The 23571-nt window shown below is 49.6% G+C and overlaps 1 protein-coding gene across 1 annotated transcript in view; it reads left to right on the forward strand.

The window, feature by feature from the left end:
- Positions 1–880: 880 nt before the first annotated feature.
- Positions 881–23571, forward strand: part of AXDND1 (axonemal dynein light chain domain containing 1) — a 77241-nt gene continuing 54550 nt past the window's right edge. Inside the window, exons 1-9 of the mRNA XM_054036435.1 lie at positions 881–991; positions 2382–2542; positions 3275–3456; positions 17406–17506; positions 18195–18303; positions 19192–19274; positions 20364–20420; positions 20544–20652; positions 21462–21583. Of these exons, the coding sequence (XP_053892410.1) occupies positions 2413–2542; positions 3275–3456; positions 17406–17506; positions 18195–18303; positions 19192–19274; positions 20364–20420; positions 20544–20652; positions 21462–21583 (893 nt within the window). The 5' untranslated portion in view covers positions 881–991; positions 2382–2412. The remainder of the gene's footprint in view (positions 992–2381; positions 2543–3274; positions 3457–17405; positions 17507–18194; positions 18304–19191; positions 19275–20363; positions 20421–20543; positions 20653–21461; positions 21584–23571) is intronic.

A 23571-nucleotide genomic window follows, 5' to 3' on the forward strand; every position in this document is an offset into this window, starting at 1 on the left:
CCGAAGCCCCCACCAGGCAGAGGCTGCCGGGGGAGCGGGGGAGCAGGTCAGGCGGGGGGCGCAGAGGCTGCAGGGCGAGGAGGAGCAGGGCAGGCCGAGGCATAGAGGCTGCAGGGGCAGGGCAGGTGGGGGGCGCAGGGGCTGTGGAGTGAGTGGGGGGCAGGGGTCCGGGGCTGCGGGGTGAGTGAGGAGCAGGGGTCACAGGGTGCAGGGGCTGCAGGGCGAGTGGGGAGTAGGGATCACAGAGGCTGCAGGGCAAGTGGGGAGCAGGGAAGCACTTAGCAACCCCCAACAGAGATCAGAGCGGGAGGGAGGGGTAGAGTTGGGGCAGGGACTTTGGGGAAGGGGTTGGAATGGGGGTGGGGCCAGGGGTGGAGAAGGGGCAGAGTTGGGGCAGGGCCAGGACCCCTGTGGAGTGTCCTCTTTTTTCAGTGTTGAAAGATGGTAACCCTAAGAAAGTTGGCAACTCTCCCTTCAGTACTGTGTGTTCCCCACCCAGGAGCACCAGCCCCCTCTGTAATGTGTCTCATGCCTGGGCCTGCACTTGGGCTCGAGTCAGCGAAGGCCTCGAACGGGTCCGTCTTTATTTTCAACAGGGGAAAGAATACACATGACTCGGGGAGAGGGATACCTACCCCGCCCAAGGTTCCAGCCGCGCAGCCGCAGCTCAGTTTTTAACACGCGAGGGAGGGGCGCGCGCCGCGGAGCACGCTTTAGAGCGGGCACTAAGGCCCTGAAGGAAAGTGGATTTGCTGAGGTGACTAAGCCACTGCCTGATCAAAGTCCTCGGAGTCCCGCCCCCTTCCCCTTCCCGGCTGTCCAGGTCGTAATGCGAAAGCTGGGCGTCGGTCAGCAGGAACAGGCGCGGGAAGGAGATTCCGCGGAGAGGGAGTTCTACCTTTCGAGGCGCTACTCCGACAGCTATGGCGGAGAAGCCCTGCGTTTCCATAGCAACAAACTAAACGGGGAGTGCCGGTGTCACTGAGAGCTGGTAAACGGAGTCCTGTCCGCTGCCGGCATCACCTCGGCGGGGCTCCTGTGGGCGGGCCCCGCTTGCTCGGTCGCGGGAGGGGGGTGTCACTGCACGGGGAGCAGCTCGTACCCCCGGGGGGGACAGGAGGTGTTGGCGGGGCGGCGGATTGCGCCCCTCTTGCCCCGCCCCCTCAGCCTGTTCCTTCCAGCGGGGCCACCTCGCTGCCGCCCGCCACGGGCCGAGCTTGGGGGAGGAGGGGGGTATGAAGAAGCTTGTTGGCCCGTGCCCGGCCCTGCCCCTGGGGGCCGGGGTGATGCTGTCCGGGGTGTGGTGCAGCCTGTCCCGCGCTGGCTGACGGCGCAGGGCCCGCTCCCGGTGCTCTTCTGTACCTGCCCGCTGCACGGGAGGAGAAACCACCTGAACCCCTCGAGCTGGGGGGCCTGGACCCAGGGGTGCCTACGGGACATTGGAGCGGGAGGAACCTTCCACAGTGTGCGACCGGCCCGTGGGCGTGGCGGATACTCTGCGGGGGGCAGGGAAGGGGTCTGCTGACGAGTCAAGCAGAAAGATCAAGGGTACCTTGATCCACGCCACGCCAGCATATCACTTTAGGAAAGGCACATCTTCTTTCCAAACAGTCACTTGCCAGGGGAGGCTGTTAATCATCCTGTGATAAGGCTAAGGCATAGCGGTAATTAACATTCCACTTACTGATCTAATTATTTGTGTTGCTATTGGTAATCAGATCAAAGGAAGGCTAACATGAGAGATGGTTTGACTTTGCAAAAATGATGTATATTTGCAGCCAGTAAAAATGGGCTTTCCAAAGGAGTGCTTAGTAAGCTGTGAAAAAAAATGTAAATGCATCCAGTTAGATAGATATCAAGACATAAAATTCAGAATACAATGGGTGAAATGGGAGAGACCAGATTTTTTTTTTTTTTCAATAAATATGGAGGTAATTGCAATACAATTCAGATGTGTCCAACACAAGCATTGTGGTGTCATGCAGGTAATAAAGGCAACTATTTTACTCTCAACACAAATTGGAAACAAATGGAAAAGCAAATATATGAATGGGAGGATAAAGCACTGGTGATGATTCTAATAATTTTACAAATCAAGGTTCTACAGTAGATTGCAATTCACTTTTTCATCATTTATTTCCAGTGCCAAACCAAAGTAGATACTAGAGCTCAATTCAGTGTACTCACAAGTGTATGTGAAATGGTTAGTGCCTGTTTCATGTTAAATATTAAAACCAAGCTTTTTAAACACACACAAAATTTTGGATGCAAAGCACCATGTCTGGTTCCTGACTCTGGCACTCCTTGTACCATACACCAAAGTTTTAGTTCTATAAAAATGATGAAGCCCAGCAACAATTTTGATTTAATTTTGCTTGCAGGTTATTTCATCATTGAAAATTTCTTGAATAAATGAATAGTAAAGCACTCACCATGTCTCTCAATCAAATGCCTGTTCCTGGGCCACCATCTGCGTCCAAACCAGAGGGCAGAAAAATGAAAGGTAGTTTATCTCTGGTACCTGTCAGCAGTAGAAGTGCAGGTAAATCTCAGCTGGGGACCGGATGATACTGTATTAACGGCATGTAGGGCGTTGTTTAACAGCGACCATGACTTTGCAGAAAATTGACCTCCTAGCAATCAATAGTAAGAGGTTGATAAACAGGAGAATGCAGTTTGGGAGTACCTTCTTGTTTTTATATATTCACTGTATTGAGGTGGGTCACATGGCTCTTACATTTTCATCTATGGTTTGAATAATTAGAACACTGAGCGGATACAAAATTTGTATCAGCATCCCATCCGCAAAAATGATCCTCAGATATAAAGCAAATATCCACTGATTTGCAGGGCTCTAATATAATCCAACACCACCAAAGGAATGGTGAATTTAGGATGCTCATCTGTGAGTGTGCTTAAATGTGTGTGTACTGTACTACCATATGTAAAATAACTCTGCAGATAGCAGCAGTTTGACGCCTTTTGTGCTGATTCTGAAATTCTCACAGAAAACCTATTGCTACATACCGAACAAGTAGCAGTAGCACGGCCTGCAGAAGAGCCACAGCAGTGGGTTTACAATAGGCTCATGTTGGAGAGCTACTTCTGTGGTGGCTAATTCATAATGATGGGATAAGGTGATCCTTTAATAAAGATCTATTAAAAAAATACATGAGAATGGGGCCAGCTCACCATATCGTTTTGAAAACAATGTTTCCCTCCCCAGCAAAGTGTATCAGCCTCTACTGGGGTTTTTTTTCCTGCTGTTTTCCAGAGCTCCCTCAGCTAAGAAACAAATCAAGTATGCTGGACTGTTCAGGGCCTCTTCCCACTTCCCTACAGTGCGATTTCATCCCAAAAGAGATCCTCCTAGCTCTGACTTCTGCGGCCAGTAGTGCCTATAGCCCTGAATACTTAAGACCCCCCAAGAAAAACAAAAGTGCAAAAGACTTCAAGGTACGTACATTATCCTAGGTAGTGCCTTTTCCTCTTCAGGATAAGACCTGCCCAGAGTGGTCCCATTTAGATCTATACTAGCACAGTATCCAGCTGTGCTATCAAAAAGTTAAAGGAATTCTGTAGTGCAGCATGTTTTTATTCCAGCAGCTAAAAGTTTAAGTGAATTTAGTGTAGTGCTTGGTTTTATTAGAACAGTGTATCTTCTGTGTTTCTCTTGGCTAGAAATGACTTGTTTCAATGGATCCTTAAACTTATAAAATAAAAAATATGGATTTATGCTTATCTCAGAACTGGAAGGGACCCTGAAAGGTCATGGAGTCCAGCTCCCTGCCTTTACTAGCAGGACTAAGTACTGATTTTGCCCCAGATCCCTAAGTGCCCCCTCAAGGATTGAACTCACAACCCTGGGTTTAACAGGCCAATGCGCAAACTACCGAGCTATCCCTCCCCTCCATATATTACGCCTATGTTCTAATTAAAACAACTTTATATAGATTTTAAGCTATTTGAAATTGAATTTGTCATTTAGTTACCATGAAGTGCCTAGCACACTTTCATGCCACTAAAATATTAGATAACTATATGGAAAGACAGAGCTATATGGAAAGTGATTATACTGCTGTTTTGATCTTTTCTACTTCTTGGAAACTTTATTACTATTATGATTTTATTATTTATAATTTGTATAGCACCATAACATGCATAAAGCTTCACAATTGGTTACTGTACCAGACAAAACCATCATTCCTGCCTCACAGACTAAAGACATGAAAGGGTACACTACAATACTCTGTTGGTCAAACCTTCTGAATGAACTATAAATGGCGAGATTGGGAGGTGAGAGAGTAGGAGATTATAGTGTTTAAGGCAGGAGGAAACTAGTGCATGGACTGAAATCTTGGCAAGGGGGCTCCTGAAGAAGGGGCAAATTCTGGAGGTTCTATAGCTGACAGAAAGGAAAGTTTTAGTTATGTGAGGGAAGATGTGGGAGAGAACTGGAAGAGGACCATAGTATTGCCAGCTTTGAGAATAAGGAGGATGTATGTGATGTTAACAGTGACATAAAAAGGGGTGGAGAGACTTGGGAAGTTGTGACAGGATCCCTGGGGTATAACCTGAAACTGTGGGATCACTGTGCTCCCTTAACTCTGAGCCTGCACTGTCTCTCCCAATACTTTGTCAGTGACAAACAGCAGAACTTCTCCAGGTGCTGTGATCACTCAGCCTTCAGCATATGGAGCCACACACCCAGCTAGATTGCATGAATGTTCCCTGAGCTATTCATGAATCATACAGAGAGAGGCACCAGCTAATCACCCCAGATTCCAGCCTTGCATTCCAGAAATATACTCTTACATTGCTCAAGACTCCCTTGTATAATGCAAGCTCATTAATTAATTCACCAGTCCGACAAAAGGATAGTGGACATGCAACAGCCCTTTTAATCTGAGCTGAAATTTCTCAAGTACTTCAACCAAAACCACACAGTTTTAGATAAAATATAAAACAGACATATTAACTACAGGAAGATAGATTTTAAGGGATTATAAGTAGCAGGCATAGAGATTAAATTTGGTTACATAGAAATAAAAATAAATTCAGTCTAAATTCTACAGACTAAGCAAAATTTGAATTAAGTAGTCTCTCACCCTAATAAATGTTACAGGCAGCTCAGTTCTCAATACACAGGCTGGATTCCATTCCCAGCCTGGGACCAATCTCCCCAATTCTAAGTCTGTGTCTTTCGGATGATCTTCCAGGTGTTGAGATGGGAGAGAAAAGAGGCCAAGTGATGAGGTCACTGCCCCTCTTTTATACTTTCTTCCAACTGCTAGAAAGATAATTGCTGTGATGTGGGTTAGGCTGCCCTCATTGCCTAGGTGTCCTCTGTGTGGAGTTTCTGGGATAGTGGATTATTCTTGATGGGCCATCAACACCTGTCTGGCCAATTACACTGGTCTACAATTTTTGAGAAGTCGTCTGCTTCAGAGATAAAATGTGCTATTTATTATGTATTTTTATGTGCTGAATTCAAATATGACAATTAAAACAACTGATTGGCTACGGTTTCTAAGATATTTAAGTTTTTACATTTTATGTCTATGTATATTGTGTAGATAGTAGGGTTTTAATCATAAATTGTAAACCTAGGTCTTTTCATGTGTTTATTGTTGCTTTACATGATAATATTTCACCTGTCCTGTTTATGTAACACTTTAAAAATCAGCAAAAGGATTATATAAATAAAATTTATTATGAAACAAAAGGCAAAAAACTATTCTGTACATAGTTTAGTCCTATTCAGTGTCTACTCAGCGCTTCTTGGCTTGTCTCTTGTATTCATTAAATGGAGCATCTCTTGTCACTGTCCAGCAATAGTCTGCAAGCATTGATGGGCTCCATTTGCCCTGATAGCGTTTCTCCATTGCTGCAATGTCCGGGTGAAATAGCTCGCCGTGCTCGTCGCTCACTGCTCTGCAGTTCGGTGGAAAAATCTCTAGATGAGTGTGCAAAAAATGTATCTTTAGTGACATGTTGCAACCAAGGCTTTTGTATGCCTTGAGGAGGTTTTCCACCAACAACCTGTAGTTGACTGCCTTGTTGTTTCCGAGAAAATGTATTGCCACTAAGTGGAAGGCTTTCCATGCCATCTTTTCCTTGCCACGCAGTGGATGGTCAAATGCATCATCTCGAAGAAGTTCACAAATCTGAGGACCAACAAAGACACCTTCCTTTATCTTAGCTTCACTTAACCTTGGAAATTTTCCACGGAGGTACTTGAAAGCTGCTTGTGTTTTGTCAATGGCCTTGACAATTTCTTCATCAGACCCAGCTTGATGTGGAAGGGTGGTCACAAAATCTTCCTTGATTCAACAAGTGGTGGATGCTGAACACTTTTCCTCCCAGGCTCCAAGGACTGTCGGAGTGACCAATCTTTCTTGATGTAGTGGGAATCTCTTGCACAACTATCCCATTCGCAGAGAAAACAGCAGTACTTTGTGTATCCAGTCTGCAGACCAAGCAAGAGAGCAACAACCTTCAAATCGCCACAAAGCTGCCACTGATGTTGGTCATAGTTTATGCACCTCAAAAGTTGTTTCATGTTGTCATAGGTTTCCTTCATATGGACTGCATGACCAACTGGAATTGATGGCAAAACATTGCCATTATGCAGTAAAACAGCTTTATGAACAGTCTCCACTCATCTGGATCGTGAACGATGTTGAGGGCTGCCATCACACCATCGATGTTGTTGCAGGCTACAAGATCACCTTCCATGAAGAAGAATGGGACAAAATCCTTTTGACGGTCATGGAACATGGAAACCCTAACATCACCTGCCAGGAGATTCCACTGCTGTAGTCTGAAGCCCAACAGCTCTGCCTTACTCTTAGGTAGTTCCAAATCCCTGACAAGGTCATTCAGTTCACCTTGTGTTATGAGGTGTGGTTCAGAGGAGGAGGATGGGAGAAAATGTGGGTCCTGTGACATTGATGGTTCAGGACCAGAAGTTTCATCCTCTTCCTCATCTGACTCAAGTGAGAATGATTCTGGTGCATCAGGAACTGGCAGTCCTTCTCCGTGGGGTACTGGGCGTATAGCTGATGGAATGTTTGGATAATGCACAGTCCACTTTTTCTTCTTTGACACACCTTTCCCAACTGGAGGCACCATGCAGAAGTAACAATTGCTGGTATGATCTGTTGGCTCTCTCCAAATCATTGGTATTGCAAAAGGCATAGATTTCCTTTTCCTGTTCAACCACTGGTGAAGATTTGTTGCACAAGTGTTGCAGCATATGTGTGGGGCCCACCTCTTGTCCTGATCTCCAATTTTGCAGCCAAAATAAAGGTGATAGGCTTTCTTAACCATAGTGGTTATACTGCGCTTTTGTGATGCAAAAGTCACTTCACCACAAACATAGCAGAAGTTATCTGCACTGTTCACACAAGTACGAGGCATCTCTGCTCACTTTGGCTAAACAGAAATGTGTCCCTTTGCAAAATCAAACACTGACAAATAAGAGAGCACGACACTGTATGATTTCTAGAGCTGATATAGGGCAATTTGTTCAGCAGAGTGATGTAAGCTTCGTTATGACAGCATCATCCATGACTTCTAGGAATAATATGATGCAATTTATATCATGTATGATGCAATACCAGCTTCAGATTGCATCATTCATTGTTTTGCCTAAAAAGCAAGTACTGTCCAAACCCAGACATAGATTTATTCATAGATCCAGTCAAAGATGTATTTTAGTCATTTCTGGTTTAAATTGAGATCCCTTCCCTTTATAACTCACTTATCCGCCGCCATTCCCAAGTCAAGGGTCGTATATACTGACCCAATAGCATATCTTGAAAACTAGAGCCAATCAACAATTTTAAGCATCATTTTTGTTCTCAGTGACCCAGAATTAGTAAAGTTTGACTACATTTATTTCAGAAGCATTTTGGCTGTAGAGCAGTGTTATAGTTGCTCCTCTATCCCTACTGTGGTAAGGTATCTTCTTTGTCTCACCAGCCTCAGAACTTCTCCCTTTAGCAAGACAGGCCTGTGGTAAGTCAACCCCTGTCTGCCGCACTGGGGTAGTCTTAGTCTTCCTCCTTCGGTGTTCCTTCGGCCATATTTTCTTGGTAGGATCACCCCTTAGATCTATAACAAACAGAAGGTACTATTTCACCAAACATCAATACAAGGGAGATACCTTCCCCTGCCTCCTCATTGGTGTGGGGTATCATCCTGTGGTTTGCCCTGGGGAGTTAGTCCTTCCCCTACTAGGTGCTCAGGCTTGTCTGTTTCCCCTATGGGAAGAAGCACAGCCTCTCCTTCTAGAGATGCTTATTTTCCCCGCTGCCTTACTTTCACCTATGGGAAGGAGGAAATGGGACATGGGAGGGGCTTTAAAAGGTCTCAGGAAGCCCTTAATTGGATGCAGGTATTCCTAATTGACCTGTGGTAACCCCTTCTCAGCTAATCCTAATTGATCTGTGGTAACCCCTTCTCAGCTGATAGAGAAGAGGATCTTTAACATTCTAGAGCTTACACCCACCCACTTCCCTGGAATTTCAATAGGACACCACTGTCCTGTGGGTGTGGAGCTACTGCTGCTGGGCCCACAGTACCCTCAGTCTTGGTCTGGGCCAGCCCCCCTTGCTGCCTCGCTAGCTAGTGGTCATCCTGGTTGCTGCTGCTACTCCTTGTGGGGCCCTGCTGGCCTGCTTTCCCATCTCTGTTTCTGTTGCCACATGTGGGGTCTGTCCTGCTTGCCTGGCTGCCTGATCCCTGCCCTTGGACTGGCCCTCCCTTCCTCTGCTCCTTTGGCTGGTGGACCTTCCCACCCTCTGCTTTGCCTAGCAGCCTCCCTGCAGCAGTTTGCCCTTTTCCCTTTCTGCCTGCATTTGCCCCCAGCAGTTTTTCTGTTTGTTTGCCTGCCCTACCCCAGTCCCTAGGAGTCTGTTGGTTTGTAAACCCAGCCCTAGCCCCTGCAGTTAATCCCTGTGGTTTTCTGGCCCTGCCCCCAGTCTGCCTCTAGCCCATTCCATTTTCCCCTTGCCTTCCACTGCCCCCCTTGTCCAGCCCCTTCATTCTGTGCACCCTTGTCCCCTCCCCACATGCTTATGCCCCTTCCCCCTTTATGTTGAGTCCCATTGTACAATGCACCACCCTCTGATATTGTAGTCCTTCCCCTTTCCCGTGCAGCTGAAGGAGCCAGTATTCCCATCTCTTGGCAGTGATTGTGCTCCCCCTCTCCTGCCTTGATTGGCACCCCCATGCCCCCACTTTTTGGCACCCTTCTCCCCTGCCTGCAGCGTCGTGGGGAGGTGTGGTTTGGCCTCTCCCCTCCCCCCTTCAGTGCTCATCCCCATCCCCACCAAGTACGGTGGGGGGAAGAGTGGGTGGGGTCTCCTGGATTGACCCTGCTTCCCCTCCTTCGCCTGCCCCCCCATCTGTCCCTGTGGCAACCCTCTCGACCGCCATTGCCAGACCGCCTGTCATCGCCCCTGCTGGGGCACCGGCAGCGGCGGGCACAGGTACGGACCCCGTTGCTGCCAGGCCTTCTGTCTCATCCAATTCTGGGGGAGCCCCCCCAAGCTGGTAGAAAGGGCCAGGGGGAAAAAAGGATACAAGCCATGCCCAGAAGGCCAACCCCCCCGTGGTAGGGGCTGTCCCCTCTGCCGCGGCCCCACCATCGGCTGCGGCCAACCTGCCCCTTCCCTTGCCATCCTCTCCACCAGCTCTGGGAGCATCCCTCTCTTGACCCCCAGAGCGTACGTCCAGGTGGCCGCAGCCGCTCCACCTGCTACCTCATCATCTAACCTGGCCACTGCCTCCGTTTCCATCCCTGGCAGCCGGGGCCCCTTTCCCACCCTAACCAGAAAGCAAAGCGTCCGCTGCCTCCTGGTGCCCGCATCGCCCCACGTAGAGACCTACATGTGGGTGTTGGCGAGGGTGGTGGGCCCAAGGCCATGGTGGCAGCCTCTAAGATGTACGGGAAGGTAGTCGTCTTCCTGGCATCGAAGGCCACTACCCAGGAGGCAGTAGAGAGGGGCCTGGCATTGGGGGGCATGTACGTCCGCCTCGAGGCCTTGGGGGGCCTGAGAATATGGGTGGTTTTCACTTCCATCCCACTCTTCCTTCACAATGCTGCCCTTTTGCCTTTCCTTTCCACCCTGGGAAAGCCCCTGTCGGTGATTAGCCCTCTCCCGCTAGGCTGTAATGACCCCACCCTCTGTCACGTCCTCTCGTTCCGCCGGCAGGTGTAGATTCAACTGCCGGTGACGGTGCATGATCGGGAAGCGCTTGAGGGGTCCTTTTTGGTGCCCCACCAAGGGGCCCGTTACCAAGTGTACTGCTCTTCGGGGCAGGCCCAGTGTTACCTCTGCCGGGCGATGGGGCACGTCCTGAGGGATGCGTGGGACCCCTGAGCCGGACCTGTCATCACTGGTGACCCTGGTTGTCTGGCCCCCATGGTCGCCCTTCCTCCTCCCCAGCCTGTCATTCCCTCCACTCGGCCCTCAGGGTAGCCCCCCTGGGTGTGCCCAGACGAGTGGGCGGGCCTCGCTTCTGTCGTGTGCGGTTCAGCAGGGCCTGTGGAGGAGAGGGCAGCAGGGCTACTACTGGGCATGGGAGAGGGCTTGCCCCAGGGGAAGCTTTCTCTTTCCCGTGTCCCCCCATCCCATTGCCTCCCTGACCCTCTATACCATTGCCCCTTGGCCCTGCTCCTGTTGGCCAGCCCTCCGTCGACACCTTAGAGGGCTAGGTTCTCGTCCAGGGAAAGCGGGGCAAGTGAAAGGCACGAGTTCAGCACTTCCCCCTTGATGCGGAGGAGGAGGAGGCTCCCCGTAAGACCAGGAGGGTGGCCTCTGATGCCAAGCCTTCCGTCACACTCCCTGATAGTGTCCAACACCTAAAGCCGCCTGGGGAAGTCATGGCATCATCGAGAAGCAGTACCGCCCCCCTTCTGGAGTCCCCTTGTAATCTGCGCCCCCCGTCAGTACCGAGGCGAGTGTTGCCTCGGTTGCTGGCGGGGAGGATCCAAGGGTAGCAGGTGGGGACTTCCATTCCATCTTCGAGGAGATCAAGGTCCTGGGTCTGACCCCGGTCACCCTGTGGGAGGACAACCCCCAGCCAGCAGGCCTTGATCTGGGCGGCAGTTCAATTACACTAATAAATCTCCAGGCATGGATGGGCTGACCGTGGAGTTCTACCATGTGTTCTCGGATGTCCTTGTCCCGGACCTCGTCACCGTCTGGGCCGAGTCCTCGGAGAGCGGGGTCCTCCCCCTGTTGTGCAGGTGAGCTGTGCTCGCCTTGCTACCAAAGAAGGGGGACCCCTGCGACCTTCGGAATTGGCATCCTGTCTTGCTCCTCAGCACAGACTGCAAAGTCGTAGTGAAAGCCATCTCGCTGCGGCTGGAGTCCATGCTGCGGGGCGTGGTCCATCCTGACCAGACCTACACCATCCCGGGCCGCTCCATCTTTGAAAACCTGTATTTGGTCCAGGACCTCTTGGAGCTCAGGTGTAGGGAGGGTCTGTCATTCGCCCTCCTGTCCCTGGACCAGGAGAAAGCATTCGACAGGATGGACCCCGTGTATCTCCTGGGCACTCTGTGAGCGTTTGGCTGCGGATCCCAATTTGTGGGTTTTCTCCAGGTGCTGTATGCCTCTGTAGAGTGTTGGTCAGGCTCAACTGGACCCTGACCAAACCGGTCAGCTTTGGGCGAGGGGTACATCAGGGGTGTCTGCTGTTGGCCCAGCTGTATTCTCTGGTGATCGAGCACTTCCTCTGTCTCCTCCACCGGAGGTTGACAGAGTTGGTGCTCCAAGAGCCGCAGTTGTGGCCGGTCCCATTGGCGTACACCGATGACGTGCTTCTCGTGGTCCAGGACCCAGGCACCCTGGTGCGGGTGGAGGCCTGCCAGGTGATCTACTCAGCGGCCTCCTTCGCCTGGGTCAACTGGGTCAAGAGCTCTGGCCTGATGGTCAGGGATGGGTGGCAGACGAGCTCCCTCCCACCCGCGCTTCAAACCATTCAGTGGAGCGCGGGTCCACTGCTCTATTTCAGCATTTATCTTTCTGCCACACATCCTTCTCTGCTGGAGAAATGGCAGGTTTTGGAGGGTAGGGTGGGTGAGCGGCTGCGGAGATGGACAGGACTGCTCCAGTGCCTCTCCCTGCGAGGGAGAGCAGTGGTGCTTAACCAGCTTGTCCTATCCATGCTCCGGCACCGGCTCAATACCCTGATCCTGGCCTCGGGTTTCCTGGCCCACCTCCAGAAGATAGTTTTGGAGTTCTTTTGGCCAGGACTGCACTTGGTCTCTGCAGGGGTCTTGAGTCTTTCCCTGGAGGAGGGAGGAAAGGCCTGATCTACCTTCGCACTCAGGTCCATGTCTTCTGCCTTCAGGCCCTGCAGAGACTTCTTTATGGTGCACGTAGTCCGGAGTGGAGCACTCTGCGCACGCCTTCCTGCGCCACTTCCGAGGGTTCCGATATGACTGGCAGCTCTTTTCTCTCCATTCGAGATATCTTCTGCAACACCTCTCCGGGCTGCCGTTCTTCTACCAGGACCTCCTCCAGACCTGGAAGCTGGTCTTGGCAACTAGGTCCATGGCGGCCGCTGAGAGGGTAGATCTCCTCGCGAAGCCCCAGTTACACAATCCCCAACTCAGTGTGCAGGTAGCGGAGTCCCCCTTGGTGCGCCAGAGGTTGGTCCTGGCAGGAGTAACCAGGATCGGAGACCTCCTGGACTACGACCGAGGAGACTGGGTGGATCCCCTGATGCTCACTCAGCATGTGGGGCTCTCCACTCTTCGTATTCCCTGGCACTTACTTCAGGAGGGAAGGGCAGGATTGTCGCCCGTCTCTCAAGCTTACCTTGAGCAGGTCCTCAGGGAGGATGCTCCCCGCCCATCCCGGGCCCTCTGGATCTTTTTATCGGGCCCCTGTTCCGTGAGCCTACTTGGCCGCCCCACCCTTAAACCTCGAGCTGGCTGCATGACCTGCATCCGGTTCGCTTTTGAACCACGCCAAGGGCACATCTGCACATGCTCATGCTCTGTACTTTCCATTTCCTCACCCTCGTGTCCCGCCCCGATACCAAATGGCGGGACTTAATGTCATCTGTCAAGGATGAGGAATCCCGGTGAGTCAGCCAATATTCCATCCTAGTCCCGCAGCCATCTGGGAATATCAGCTGATGGCTCCTCCATGCAGGGCTGAATTAACTTTTTGTGGGCCCAGCACCAAACATATTTGTGGGCCCCCATGGGGCAAGGTGCAGGGGGGCGGGATGGTCAGTCTCCAGAGTGAAGGGCGGGCTGGGGGCAATGAGGCACAGTGCGGCGGGAGCAGCCCCGCTCCGCGCAGCCCAGAGGGCACTGTTTACAAACCTGCAGCTGCCAGACGCACACTGGCCTGCCCAGCCCTGTGCTGCCAGCATGCCCCTTCCCCTTGAGGGTGGGCCCGCACCACACCACACTCCCTGCCCAGTACCCCACCCTTTTGCCCAGCACCCCGTCACCCAGAGACCTCCACCACAGATCTCTATGCCCAGCCCCCACCCCTCCCAAAGACCTCCCCAGTTGGCCTCCCACCACAACTGCACAGCACCCTGCACACCACACCGCTCGCCCGGCACCCCCTGCCCATAGACCTCCCCACTGCCCACCATCTTCCTCACAGTCCCACCATCACAGCTGCACAGCACCCCATATTCCTGGGGGGATTCTGCACCAAAAAATTAAAAATTCTGCACACAATATTTCAAAATTCTGCACATTTTATTTGTCAATAAATAAATGTGGAGGCTTTAACATGGCAGTGGGGCACAGGCCACTGGTTGCGTGGCGGTGGAAGATTACCCTGCAGCCTCCCTGCACCCCACCGCGGGACAGGGACTTGGCAGTGAGGTTGCACCTGACCCTGACACAGTGCAAGGGCCAGGCCTGCCCCAGAAACACCCTAGGGCCCTTCCCCCCATGCCAGCTGCACCACGTGTGGGTGAGCAGGCCCAGCCCGGTAGCAGGATCCAAGTGCAGAGGGACTTAGTGTGGAGGGATCCAGGTGGGGGTAAGAGAGTTCTCTGTGGGGCAATCTGGGTGTGGGCGGCTCAATGGAAAATCTGTATGCACAGAAGCTCATTGGGGGGTTCCAGGTGCAGAGGCAATGGGCGTTTGCAGGGGATCTAGGTGTAGGTGGTTGGGGCTCAGTGGGGAGGGTGTTGGAGGGGCTCAGTGGGGTGGTACAGATGCAGGGGAGATGGGGCTTGTGAGGGTGAGGGTTCGATGGGCCTGCTTAATAGGGAAGCCCCAGCTTCTGCCAAGGGGATGCCAAATGCTGGGCTCCAGCTTTCCCCCTGCCCCTGCTTCCCCCATCCCCTTCTATTCCCCATCCCATGCCCCTTCCCCACTGGTCCATCTCCTCCCCACCCTACCCCCTCCCTGCCTCTTTCCCCTTAGTCCCAGCCTGCCTTTCCCCACCGTGGGCACTCACTGTTGTACAGAAAACAGGATGGCTCCCAGCACACAGCAGGGGAGCTCAACCAGCACTAGGACCCAGAAAATGGCATCTTCTGAGCAGCACCCTCTTTTTTTCAGCCGGGCAGCTCTGCGCTTGCAGAAAGAGGGGGAGGCAGTGGCATGTGACTCCATGTACCCCCATGCCTTGCCTCTGTTTGGGGGCAGTGCCCCCCAAACTAAGCCCATAGGTGTTCTCAGCACCAGCAGTGCTGCAGGCTCAGCCCATAGATGTTCTTTGCTTCTCGGTCACTTTTGAAAGGGAAGGGAAGGAAAGAAATCTGCAGGGGATCTGTTTTCATTCCCCCAGGAGTACCCCATGCAGAACCTGCACTGCCCAGTGCCCCACTGCCCCCAGACCATCCAGAAACTCACTCCCCCACGCCCTTCCTGCCTCCCAGCCACACTCACTGGTCTGCTGGAAGTGACTACGTCCATGCATGGGCTGAGCCTGCAGCACTGCTGGTGCCAGTCAGGGATCCCTCTGACCCTCAGAAGCAGCACAACCAGCCAGGACAGAGTGGGAGCCTGGCCTGCCCCAGCCAGACTCCTTCAGGACCCACATGCCTGGAGGGGCCCAGCAGGGCCGTCCGTAGAAATTGTGGTGCCCTACGCAGGCCCCCCCCCCATAGGGTGGTCGGCTGGCCCCAGGCCAGGTGATTGCAGGGCGGGCCCGACCCTGCACTCATGGGGCAGCGGGAAGTGGAGTGACCTGGCCCCAGTCCACTCTGCTCTGCTCTCCTGGCTCCCAGCCTTGGGACTGTGGGGCAGGGGGGAACCACCCCCCAGCACTCACCGGTGGGATGTAGCTCAGGGGAAGGGGTGGAGTGGGGGCGGGGCTGGGGCAAAATGGGTGGGAAGAGGCGGGGCGGAGGAGGGGAGGGGGCAGCTTTCCTGGCCGGCTCAGCTGGCTGGGGGATTGGGCTGGAGCAGCAAGTCCGGATAATGGGGCCCCTTTTTAGTGTGGGCCCGGCGCCATGGTAAACCCAGTACTGCCTTCATGGAGCCGTGAGCATGGGTGTGTTTTTGACATGGTTCTCCCCCCACCTCTTTATATATGCACACCTCATCCATGTCCCCAAAAAGTCACGGGACCTCCTTGTCAACTTCCTCCTAGCGATGGCCAAGGTGGCTGTCTATAACACCAGGGAGAGGATGTTGGCTGAGGGGGTTCTCTGCGACTGTGGGGCCTAATTCCGATCCTCCTTCCATTCACGCATCTGGGCAGAGTTCCTCTGGGCCACGTCCACCTGGCTCCCTTGACACCTTTGAGGAACAGTGGGTGCTGTCCAGGGTTCTCTGCTTGGTGTCCCCTTCAGGTTCCCTGTTTTTGACCCTTTGATCTTCACACCGTCCTTGTTATTTTTTTCATTGTCCCCTGTAATTACTTGAGTTTCTGTACTCTGGATTCTCCCCGTAGGCTGGGGGAGGGTCCTTTAGCTGTGGGTGAGCATCCACTTCCCTGGAACCCAATAGGAACACCCTCTTGCAGCTGGCCGGCCTGACTTTGTCACTACTGAAAGGTCAGCTGTGGATGTTTCCCAACCTCACAACATATCTCAGTAACAGATATAGCAATACTTCATAACTTCACATTCAATTATAGTACATACAATTCAATAGGATATTAAGGTTCAACAGATCAAGACTTTTAAAATGATACTTCAGAAGGCATGCATTGTACAAAACATATCATAATCACATGATAATGGTGAATATGGGGGTTCCAGCATGCTACTTTATGGTACTGAGTGTCACAGAGGTCCAGTTTGAGACATGTTGAGATGGCAGCTGGATGTTCAGGGAGAGATATTGGAGAAACACTGAAGATGGATAGGGAGATGTGGAAGTCATCAGTATAGAGTTGATAGCAAACTCTGGAGAATGACTGAGAGGGTATGGTAGAAAGGGATTGAGAACAGGGTCCTGTAGAATAGTGGCAGAGAGAGGGAAGAAGATGGGAAAGAGAGAGTGCAAATGGATGTCAAGTGATATGTGGCAGCAATGAACAGGGTGAAAAGACAAGATGGGGTCCCAGGCAAGAGTCTGTCATAAATGGGAAGAAGGGGACATAACTCCAAAATGTTCAGAACCACAGAACTATATAAACCAAGCCCTTATGTGGACTCATGGAAACCTGTCAAACAGGTTATGCTATATAATTAGGGCCCTTTGTTTCTGGTTTTTATTTTGTTTAAAATTCCTAGGAAAGTTAGTGTTTAGTACACGTATTTAAAAAAGGGGTGAAAATCAGTGGCAAAAATTAACTTCACAGTTTTCTGGGTAATTGTCGGGATTAATAATGGGGAATGAGAGAACACAACCCCCTCCCCCCCCTGCCCAGAAAATAGAGAAGAAGGCCAGTGGGTTAGCAGGAGAAATGGACAGGGACTATCACCGGGCTCCCTGTCCATCTTGCTCCCTCACTGCACAGGGGAAGCAGATGTGGCTGCACTCAACAGCTGGGGCCAGCAGGGGGCTCTGTCCAACTAGGGGGCCAAATTGCAGCCTTTCACTCCCTGTGGGCCTGTTGCTGCAGTGCTCAGGTGGTCTCAGCTGCTGGGACCAGACTTCCTGCCTGTCTTGCTGCCCCACTGTGCAACTGTAGCAGTCACCAACCAGAGGTTACTCTCTTCTGTGCAGGCACCCTGTGCCTGAATACTGAATTTTTCAGAGAAATTCAGTAAAAAGCAAAAATGAAGGGCCCTATGTGTGATATGTGTAAAATTGTTAGTAACCATTTTGCTGTTTGCCTTCTATTATGTTAATATTCCTAGTAATATCTCCCTGTTCTCTTTCTCTGAATGTCAATAGTATTGTTCTCTTCAGCCATCTAGCATAGGCGACTCAGTTCTTTAGGTAACCCCTGGAATGACCTTTGACCTTAGGTTTTCACTGAGAAGTGATATTTGTGCTTGCTCTTCAGGGGAGCATGCGTGTCCCAGATGGGCTCTGGCAACATCCCATTCGCAGGAACAAGTTCAAATACCTCATAGACCATCCCATCTGTCTGACGGGAGCTGGAAGGTAAGTGAACAGGGGGTAAGGGAGATGGTGAAAGTGGAGAAAGATGAGGGCTGGGAACATCCCTACTCTTCATGTCTAATGGCTGTGATAAACACTCTCGTGTTGGCTGGGAAATAAACAAGTGGAAGTGCTGCCCAACAATCTGGAGAGATTTTTCAGGGCAAGGTGTTTTCCTTTGAGATCAGTAATTCTTTTTGGAATTACTCTTTTCCACAGGAGTCAAGTCTTACACATTTATATAATCCAGGATTGCTGTGAGGAAGCCCTGCCTATATTTAATAGATTTGGAAGAGGATGCAGCTCTCCTATAGCCTTATGGCAGCTCCTTGTAATTTAACATTGCATTAGTGATGCCAGAGAAGTGGTAATGTTCCAATCATATGCTGTCCTTACCAGAAATTAGACACACACATATTTTGGCACATCAGTGGCAACAAGTCTGAAAAGCAACCCCCTGACCAGTGTTACTGCAGACAGTAGTTCCTAGCAGATTCAACTTCAATGAAATGATTAAGATGGCTAAAAATATCAGTGTCACCCTTCATTGGCCAAGTGTGATAAGATTCCAGGTATAGCCTTCATCAGGATGCACAGAATAATCCTCCCTTAGACTGTAATTAGCATTAGGAGAGAAGTGGAGTGCCTGGTGATGAGCTCAAGGAATAAGCACTTTCCTCTATTTCCTCAGGGATGTCTCGTTTCTATATGACATAGCTGGAAAAGAAGATGAAAGAAAGATGTCTCCAGCAAGCCCTTTAGCTGAACCACATCGTTATGGTTCATCCATGACTAGTGCTGTGAGTGCTAAAGTTTGATAAATCTTTCTCATTTCATTTGAGCCCTTGAACATAGAGATCAAAAGGTTTCTTCACCAGTCTGAAACCCTGCTAATTCTTCTTTACCTTTCCCAGTATTAATGTATGTTTAAGAGCAAGATATTCATAATAATAGTCACTGTGGGAATGGTGGAAAGTGTAATTCAGTTACTCCCTTTCAGCCTGTCTCAGCTGGAGTGCTTGCAGAGAATGGTGCAAGAGCTCTGGTTTCGTGGGATTTCAGTTCAAACTCTATCAGGTCTAGCTTTTTCCAGCCATAATTATTTTAAGCAATAATATAGCCACACTAACTGTAATGGGGGGCCAAGCTGGTCTTGCAGGCATAACTGAACAGAATGCTGTGCTTCCATTTTGAACTCTTCCATTTTGATGTGGCTATAAAGATTTTAAATTTGAACCAGCTTTAGGTGTAGATTTTCAATTGCACTCTGCATTGCTCTAACTCTGTGAGAGTTTGGCTGATGTTGATCTGTGTTGGATTTAGGCCTGGTTTCCCACCCAGCACAGTCTTTTAATCTGTTACCCTTTGATCTAATAACTCACTGCTTTTTTTTTTGTGGCTATACAATTTCTTCAGCAGCAGAAAACCTCCCATCTCACAGTCGGAATTCACACACACGTTTATTTTATGTCATTAATTTACATTTATTTTAGATTTGTGAAGTGCACCAATCATCCAGGTTCTCAATACATATATGGAGAAATGGGAAAGCAGTACAAAAAGCTTCTGCATAAGGCTTGCTCTGTAAGCAACCACAACAAATATCCATTCTGGGAGATAGTGGGGGTTTGTGTGCAGCTTTTACCAATGTGTTTCATGTTCTGATGTCTCCGTTCTGTCCTTTGCAGACAAGTGTAGCAGATAGCCTGGTCCCTGAAGAATTTCACATAGTGAAGAACAAAGGAGTCTTAGGCTTGGAGTATTATGATGAGTGAGTGCTTGTATGGTTTACAGAGAATTCTCCTCAAGGTTTAATGGCCTGCCTTGCACTATAGAGTGGGGCAAGGTAACAAGGCCAAGAACACTGGCCAAATATATGCAACCTAATCAAGGGGTGAATAGTATATAAAGTCTGGTTTAGCAGTTGTGTTAAGAGCATATCTAGAAAAACAGCTGCAGAAGAGATGTCAGGCAACACCTGTCCCTGCAGAGCTGTCTGAGCAATGCTCTTACATCCATTGCTGTGTGATGGCTAAAGAGGGCCAAACCTCTCTTTTTTTTCATTCCACTGACTACCTCTCAAGAACTGGGCTGTCAAATGTATTTCTGGTTGGGTCTGAATGTGGCAGTAGAAATCTGATGAGACCACGGAATTACAGACATATAGGGTTGGAAGGGTCCTCAAGAGGTCATCTTGTCCAGTCATTTGAGGACAATGCTGAGAGACTCCTTAAAGTCTTTGTTGGCTTTTGTATGAGTTTAATTGGAGTGTGTCTGTCTTTTTACACTCTATCTACCTTTTAGAACTGCATTCTGCAATAAAGCTAGACAGGTTCTCTCATCCCACATAGTGGATCTTCAGTGCCGCAGTTGAAATCCTGAAGCTACCCCCTCAGGTTTTCCACCTTTTAGTCTTCCTAGCTGTGAGGCTTGAATTGAGTTCACCAAACTTTGACCAAAGAAGTCTAAAGAGAGCTCTTTTAAACCCTCAACACCATGCCTTAAATTTGTTGGAGTCTCATATTCTCTTCCTTCTTTCTCCATCAGGGAATAAAAGACAGAGATTAGGAATTAAATCCCAGACTTCTGAGTGGCAGGATATATAATGTTGTTAATATAAGTAATATTAATAATAATATTAGTATTGTGTTATACTTTTTTATGTATTTGTATTATGGTAGCACCCCAGACATGCACCAGAAGTCCATTGTGCTATGTGCTGTACAAACACAGAACAAAAGGGCAGTCCCTTCCTCAAAGAGCTTACATTCTATACAGCACCTTTGAGGCAGTCCTGAATTCTACAGCTAAGCCAGAATATTGTCTGAGGCAGGTTTCAAAATTTATGTTTGTTTTACAGTAAATACACAACTCTACTTGAAGATAGTGAAAATAGATTGCGGCTATTCCCATCCATGTGAGTACTGCCCTGCACCACGTTGCTATTAGAAAAAGTGACAGTATGGATTTAATTTCTGTGTAATACCTTGTAACATTTTATATAAACTAATGGCACTTCCTTTCTACCCTGGAATTTTAGGAAACCATCTGGGAGATTAGAGGTCATCCAGCTGATGAAGGTGATGGACACCATGCTGGAGAAGGCTGGAGTAGATGATGAGCAAATTGGGATAACAGGACCTTCACAGGTAATGTCTTGTCAAAATCCTGAGAAATAACATCTCCTCTACACTAGAGTTTATCCCCTGCAATATTTAAGTGGTCTCCCAGTTGTCTGATTCTAATGCTATACGCTACTGTGGGTCTGCCTTCTCATCCTGGTACTACTAATGGAGACTGTTCCTTGTTGAGGGTATCCTCTTGGGATTTGGTCTGATTTATGAAGACTGACAGGTTGGCTCCAGGGCATTAGGTGTTGGACTTTCCTGGTGCAAATGTTGCCAACAGGGGACCTGTTTTGAATGGCTAGTGTGAAAGAATTAAAGCAGCAGATTCCTGATCTCCTGATTGTGACTACAAAAGGAGACCGAACACTACCGATGCAAATTGACTGGAGATGTTAAATGCTGGGCTTTCAGAAGCCTGTCCAGGCTTGAAACAGGATGTCAGAGAATCTCCCTATCTTAGGGCTATCTTCAGGCATTCCATGTACAGAAATGGGGCAGATTTGGACATACAGGGTGAGATATTAAAAAGCACTCAGTATCTGCCTAACTGTTCCCATTGGAGTTAACAGAAGGCTCCCATTGACTTTGATGGGAGCAGAGTTAGGCCAGTACTGAGCACTTTTGAAAACTGTACCGTTGAACTCATGCACAATGACTCCTTCTCCAGTACACTCTACATTACCATTTTCTTCTGAAAAAGAAATCTATCACAAGGGTTTTGTTTTTTAAAATCAAACTTTGTCCAGGATTCCTTTATCCCAAAATCATCGCTGTCAAAGAGTAAATTCCTTGACAAAGCCTGCAAAGATCCTGGTTTTGTTTTTTGCCAGTTGCACAATGTATTGGAGGTTCTGAAGACAGAGCAGAACATTTACAACATAGTGTTCCATGAGCTGATTCGACAGGTCAGTGTGGATTGTGCAGAGAGAGGAGAACTGCTTTCTAAGCTTAGGTGAGAATTCACAGAGTTCCCTTTCAGATTACGGCTGTGTTCTGACTAGCCTGGTATTTCATAAAACCATGTTGCCTCCAGGAATGTTAAGAATAATTAACTGTCACTATCCTCCGCAACACTGCCCTGTTCTCTATAAGTTATGTCTAGTGGGAGAAGTTGTGAGTAGGACAGTTGAGAGCTCCTTTGTGATCAAGGTTCTTACACCATTCTCTCAGGGTATGTCTACACTACGAAATTAGGTCGAATTTATAGAAGCCGGTTTTATAGAAATTGGTTTTATACAGTCGATTTTGTGTGTCCCCACATAAAATGCTCTAGGTGCATTAAGTCAGCGGACCGTGTTCACAGTACCGAGGCTAGCGTCGACTTCCGGAGCGTTGCACTGTGAGTAGCTATCCCACAATTCCTGCAGTCTCCGCCGCCCATTGGAATTCTGGGTTGAGATCCCAATGCCTGATGATGCAAAAACAGTGTCGCGGGGGATTCTGGGTACATGTCGTCAGGCCCCTCCCCCTCCGTCAGAGCAACGGCAGACAATTGATTTGCGCATTTTTACCTGGGTTACCTGTGCAGACAACATACCACGGCAAGCATGGAGCCCGCTCAGCTCAGCTCACCGTCACCATATGTCATCTGGGTGCCGGCAGACATGGTACTGCATTGCTACACAGCAGCAGCTCCTTGCCTTTTGGCAGTAGATGGTGTGACAAAGTTCCTCCTCTATCTTGGTGGGTCCTGCTCTTATTGGCGGATTTTCTTGCCTCAGAGATTCACCATGTGGGTTGGGGAACAGCCCAGAGACCTTCCCCTCTGGAAGAACCCACAGTCCAGGTCAATTGGGAGGGTTGGGGGGAACCCGGGCCCGCTCTCTACTCCGGGTTCCAGCCCAGGTCCCTTTGGACTGCAGCTGTCTATAGTGCCTCCTGTAACAGCTGCATGACAGCTACAACTCCCTGGGCTACTTCCCCATGGCCTCCTCCAAACACCTTCCTTATTCTCACCACAGGACCTTCCTCCTGGTGTCTAATAACGCTTGTGCTCCTCAGTCCTCCAGCAGCATACCCTCTCAGCTCCTTGCGCCTCTTGCTCCCAGCTCCTCACACTCGCACCACAAACTGAAGTGAGCTCCTTTTAAAACCCAGGTTCCTTGATTAGCCTGCCTTACTTGATTCTAGCAGCTTCTTCTTAATTGGCTCCATGTGTCCTAATTAGCCTGCCTGCCTTAACTGGTTCTAGCAGGTTCCTGATTACCCTAGTGCAGCCCCTGCTCTGGTCACTCAGGGAACATAAAACTACTCATCCAGTGACCAGTATATTTGCCCTCTACCAGACTCCTGTACCCCACTGGTCTGGGTCTGTCACATATGTTGTACTTAAAGTACTGCACAGGATCTTTTCAGGGGGAATAAGACAAAACGCCACATTTATTAGTAATACATGTATTCATTAACACTGTATTATATGCATATAATATATTACACTTACACTCACACACACACACAAACACACTACATCTTGTTGTTACCAATTAGTTGCTCCCCTTAACTTCACTGGCCAGTGAGTTAGATGGGGGAGGGGGTGGAGCCGGGCTTCTGCCGATCCGGATCGATGCTCCCATGTTGACAAGACGAGACCCGGGGTCCTCTGCAAGACACCTCACTTTTATAGCAGCTTTCCTTTTATGCAAATCTATACCAGATTTAAACTCTGTGTCTGTGTCCATTGGTCCTTTGTGCTGCTTTCTTTTGAGTGTTGTCCCAATGCTGCAAAGAGGGTGTTTTCAAAAGAAGGTGCTTGCTTCTAACCCCCGAGGCTGTCGGTATGTCTGCTTGTCTTTAATGAGTCCACTTGACACGTTTTATTGTCCTTGGGTCTGGCTTCCAGCCCCTCTCCAACAGTTGAGGCTGTCTGGAGGTGCTGCCTTCCATGCCTTGCTCATTCACACCTCATTCATTCAACAGGGCAATTGATTAAGAGTGGGGGGG

Source organism: Malaclemys terrapin, chromosome 8 (assembly GCF_027887155.1).
Source record: "Malaclemys terrapin pileata isolate rMalTer1 chromosome 8, rMalTer1.hap1, whole genome shotgun sequence".
Lineage (NCBI taxonomy): Eukaryota > Metazoa > Chordata > Testudines > Emydidae > Malaclemys > Malaclemys terrapin.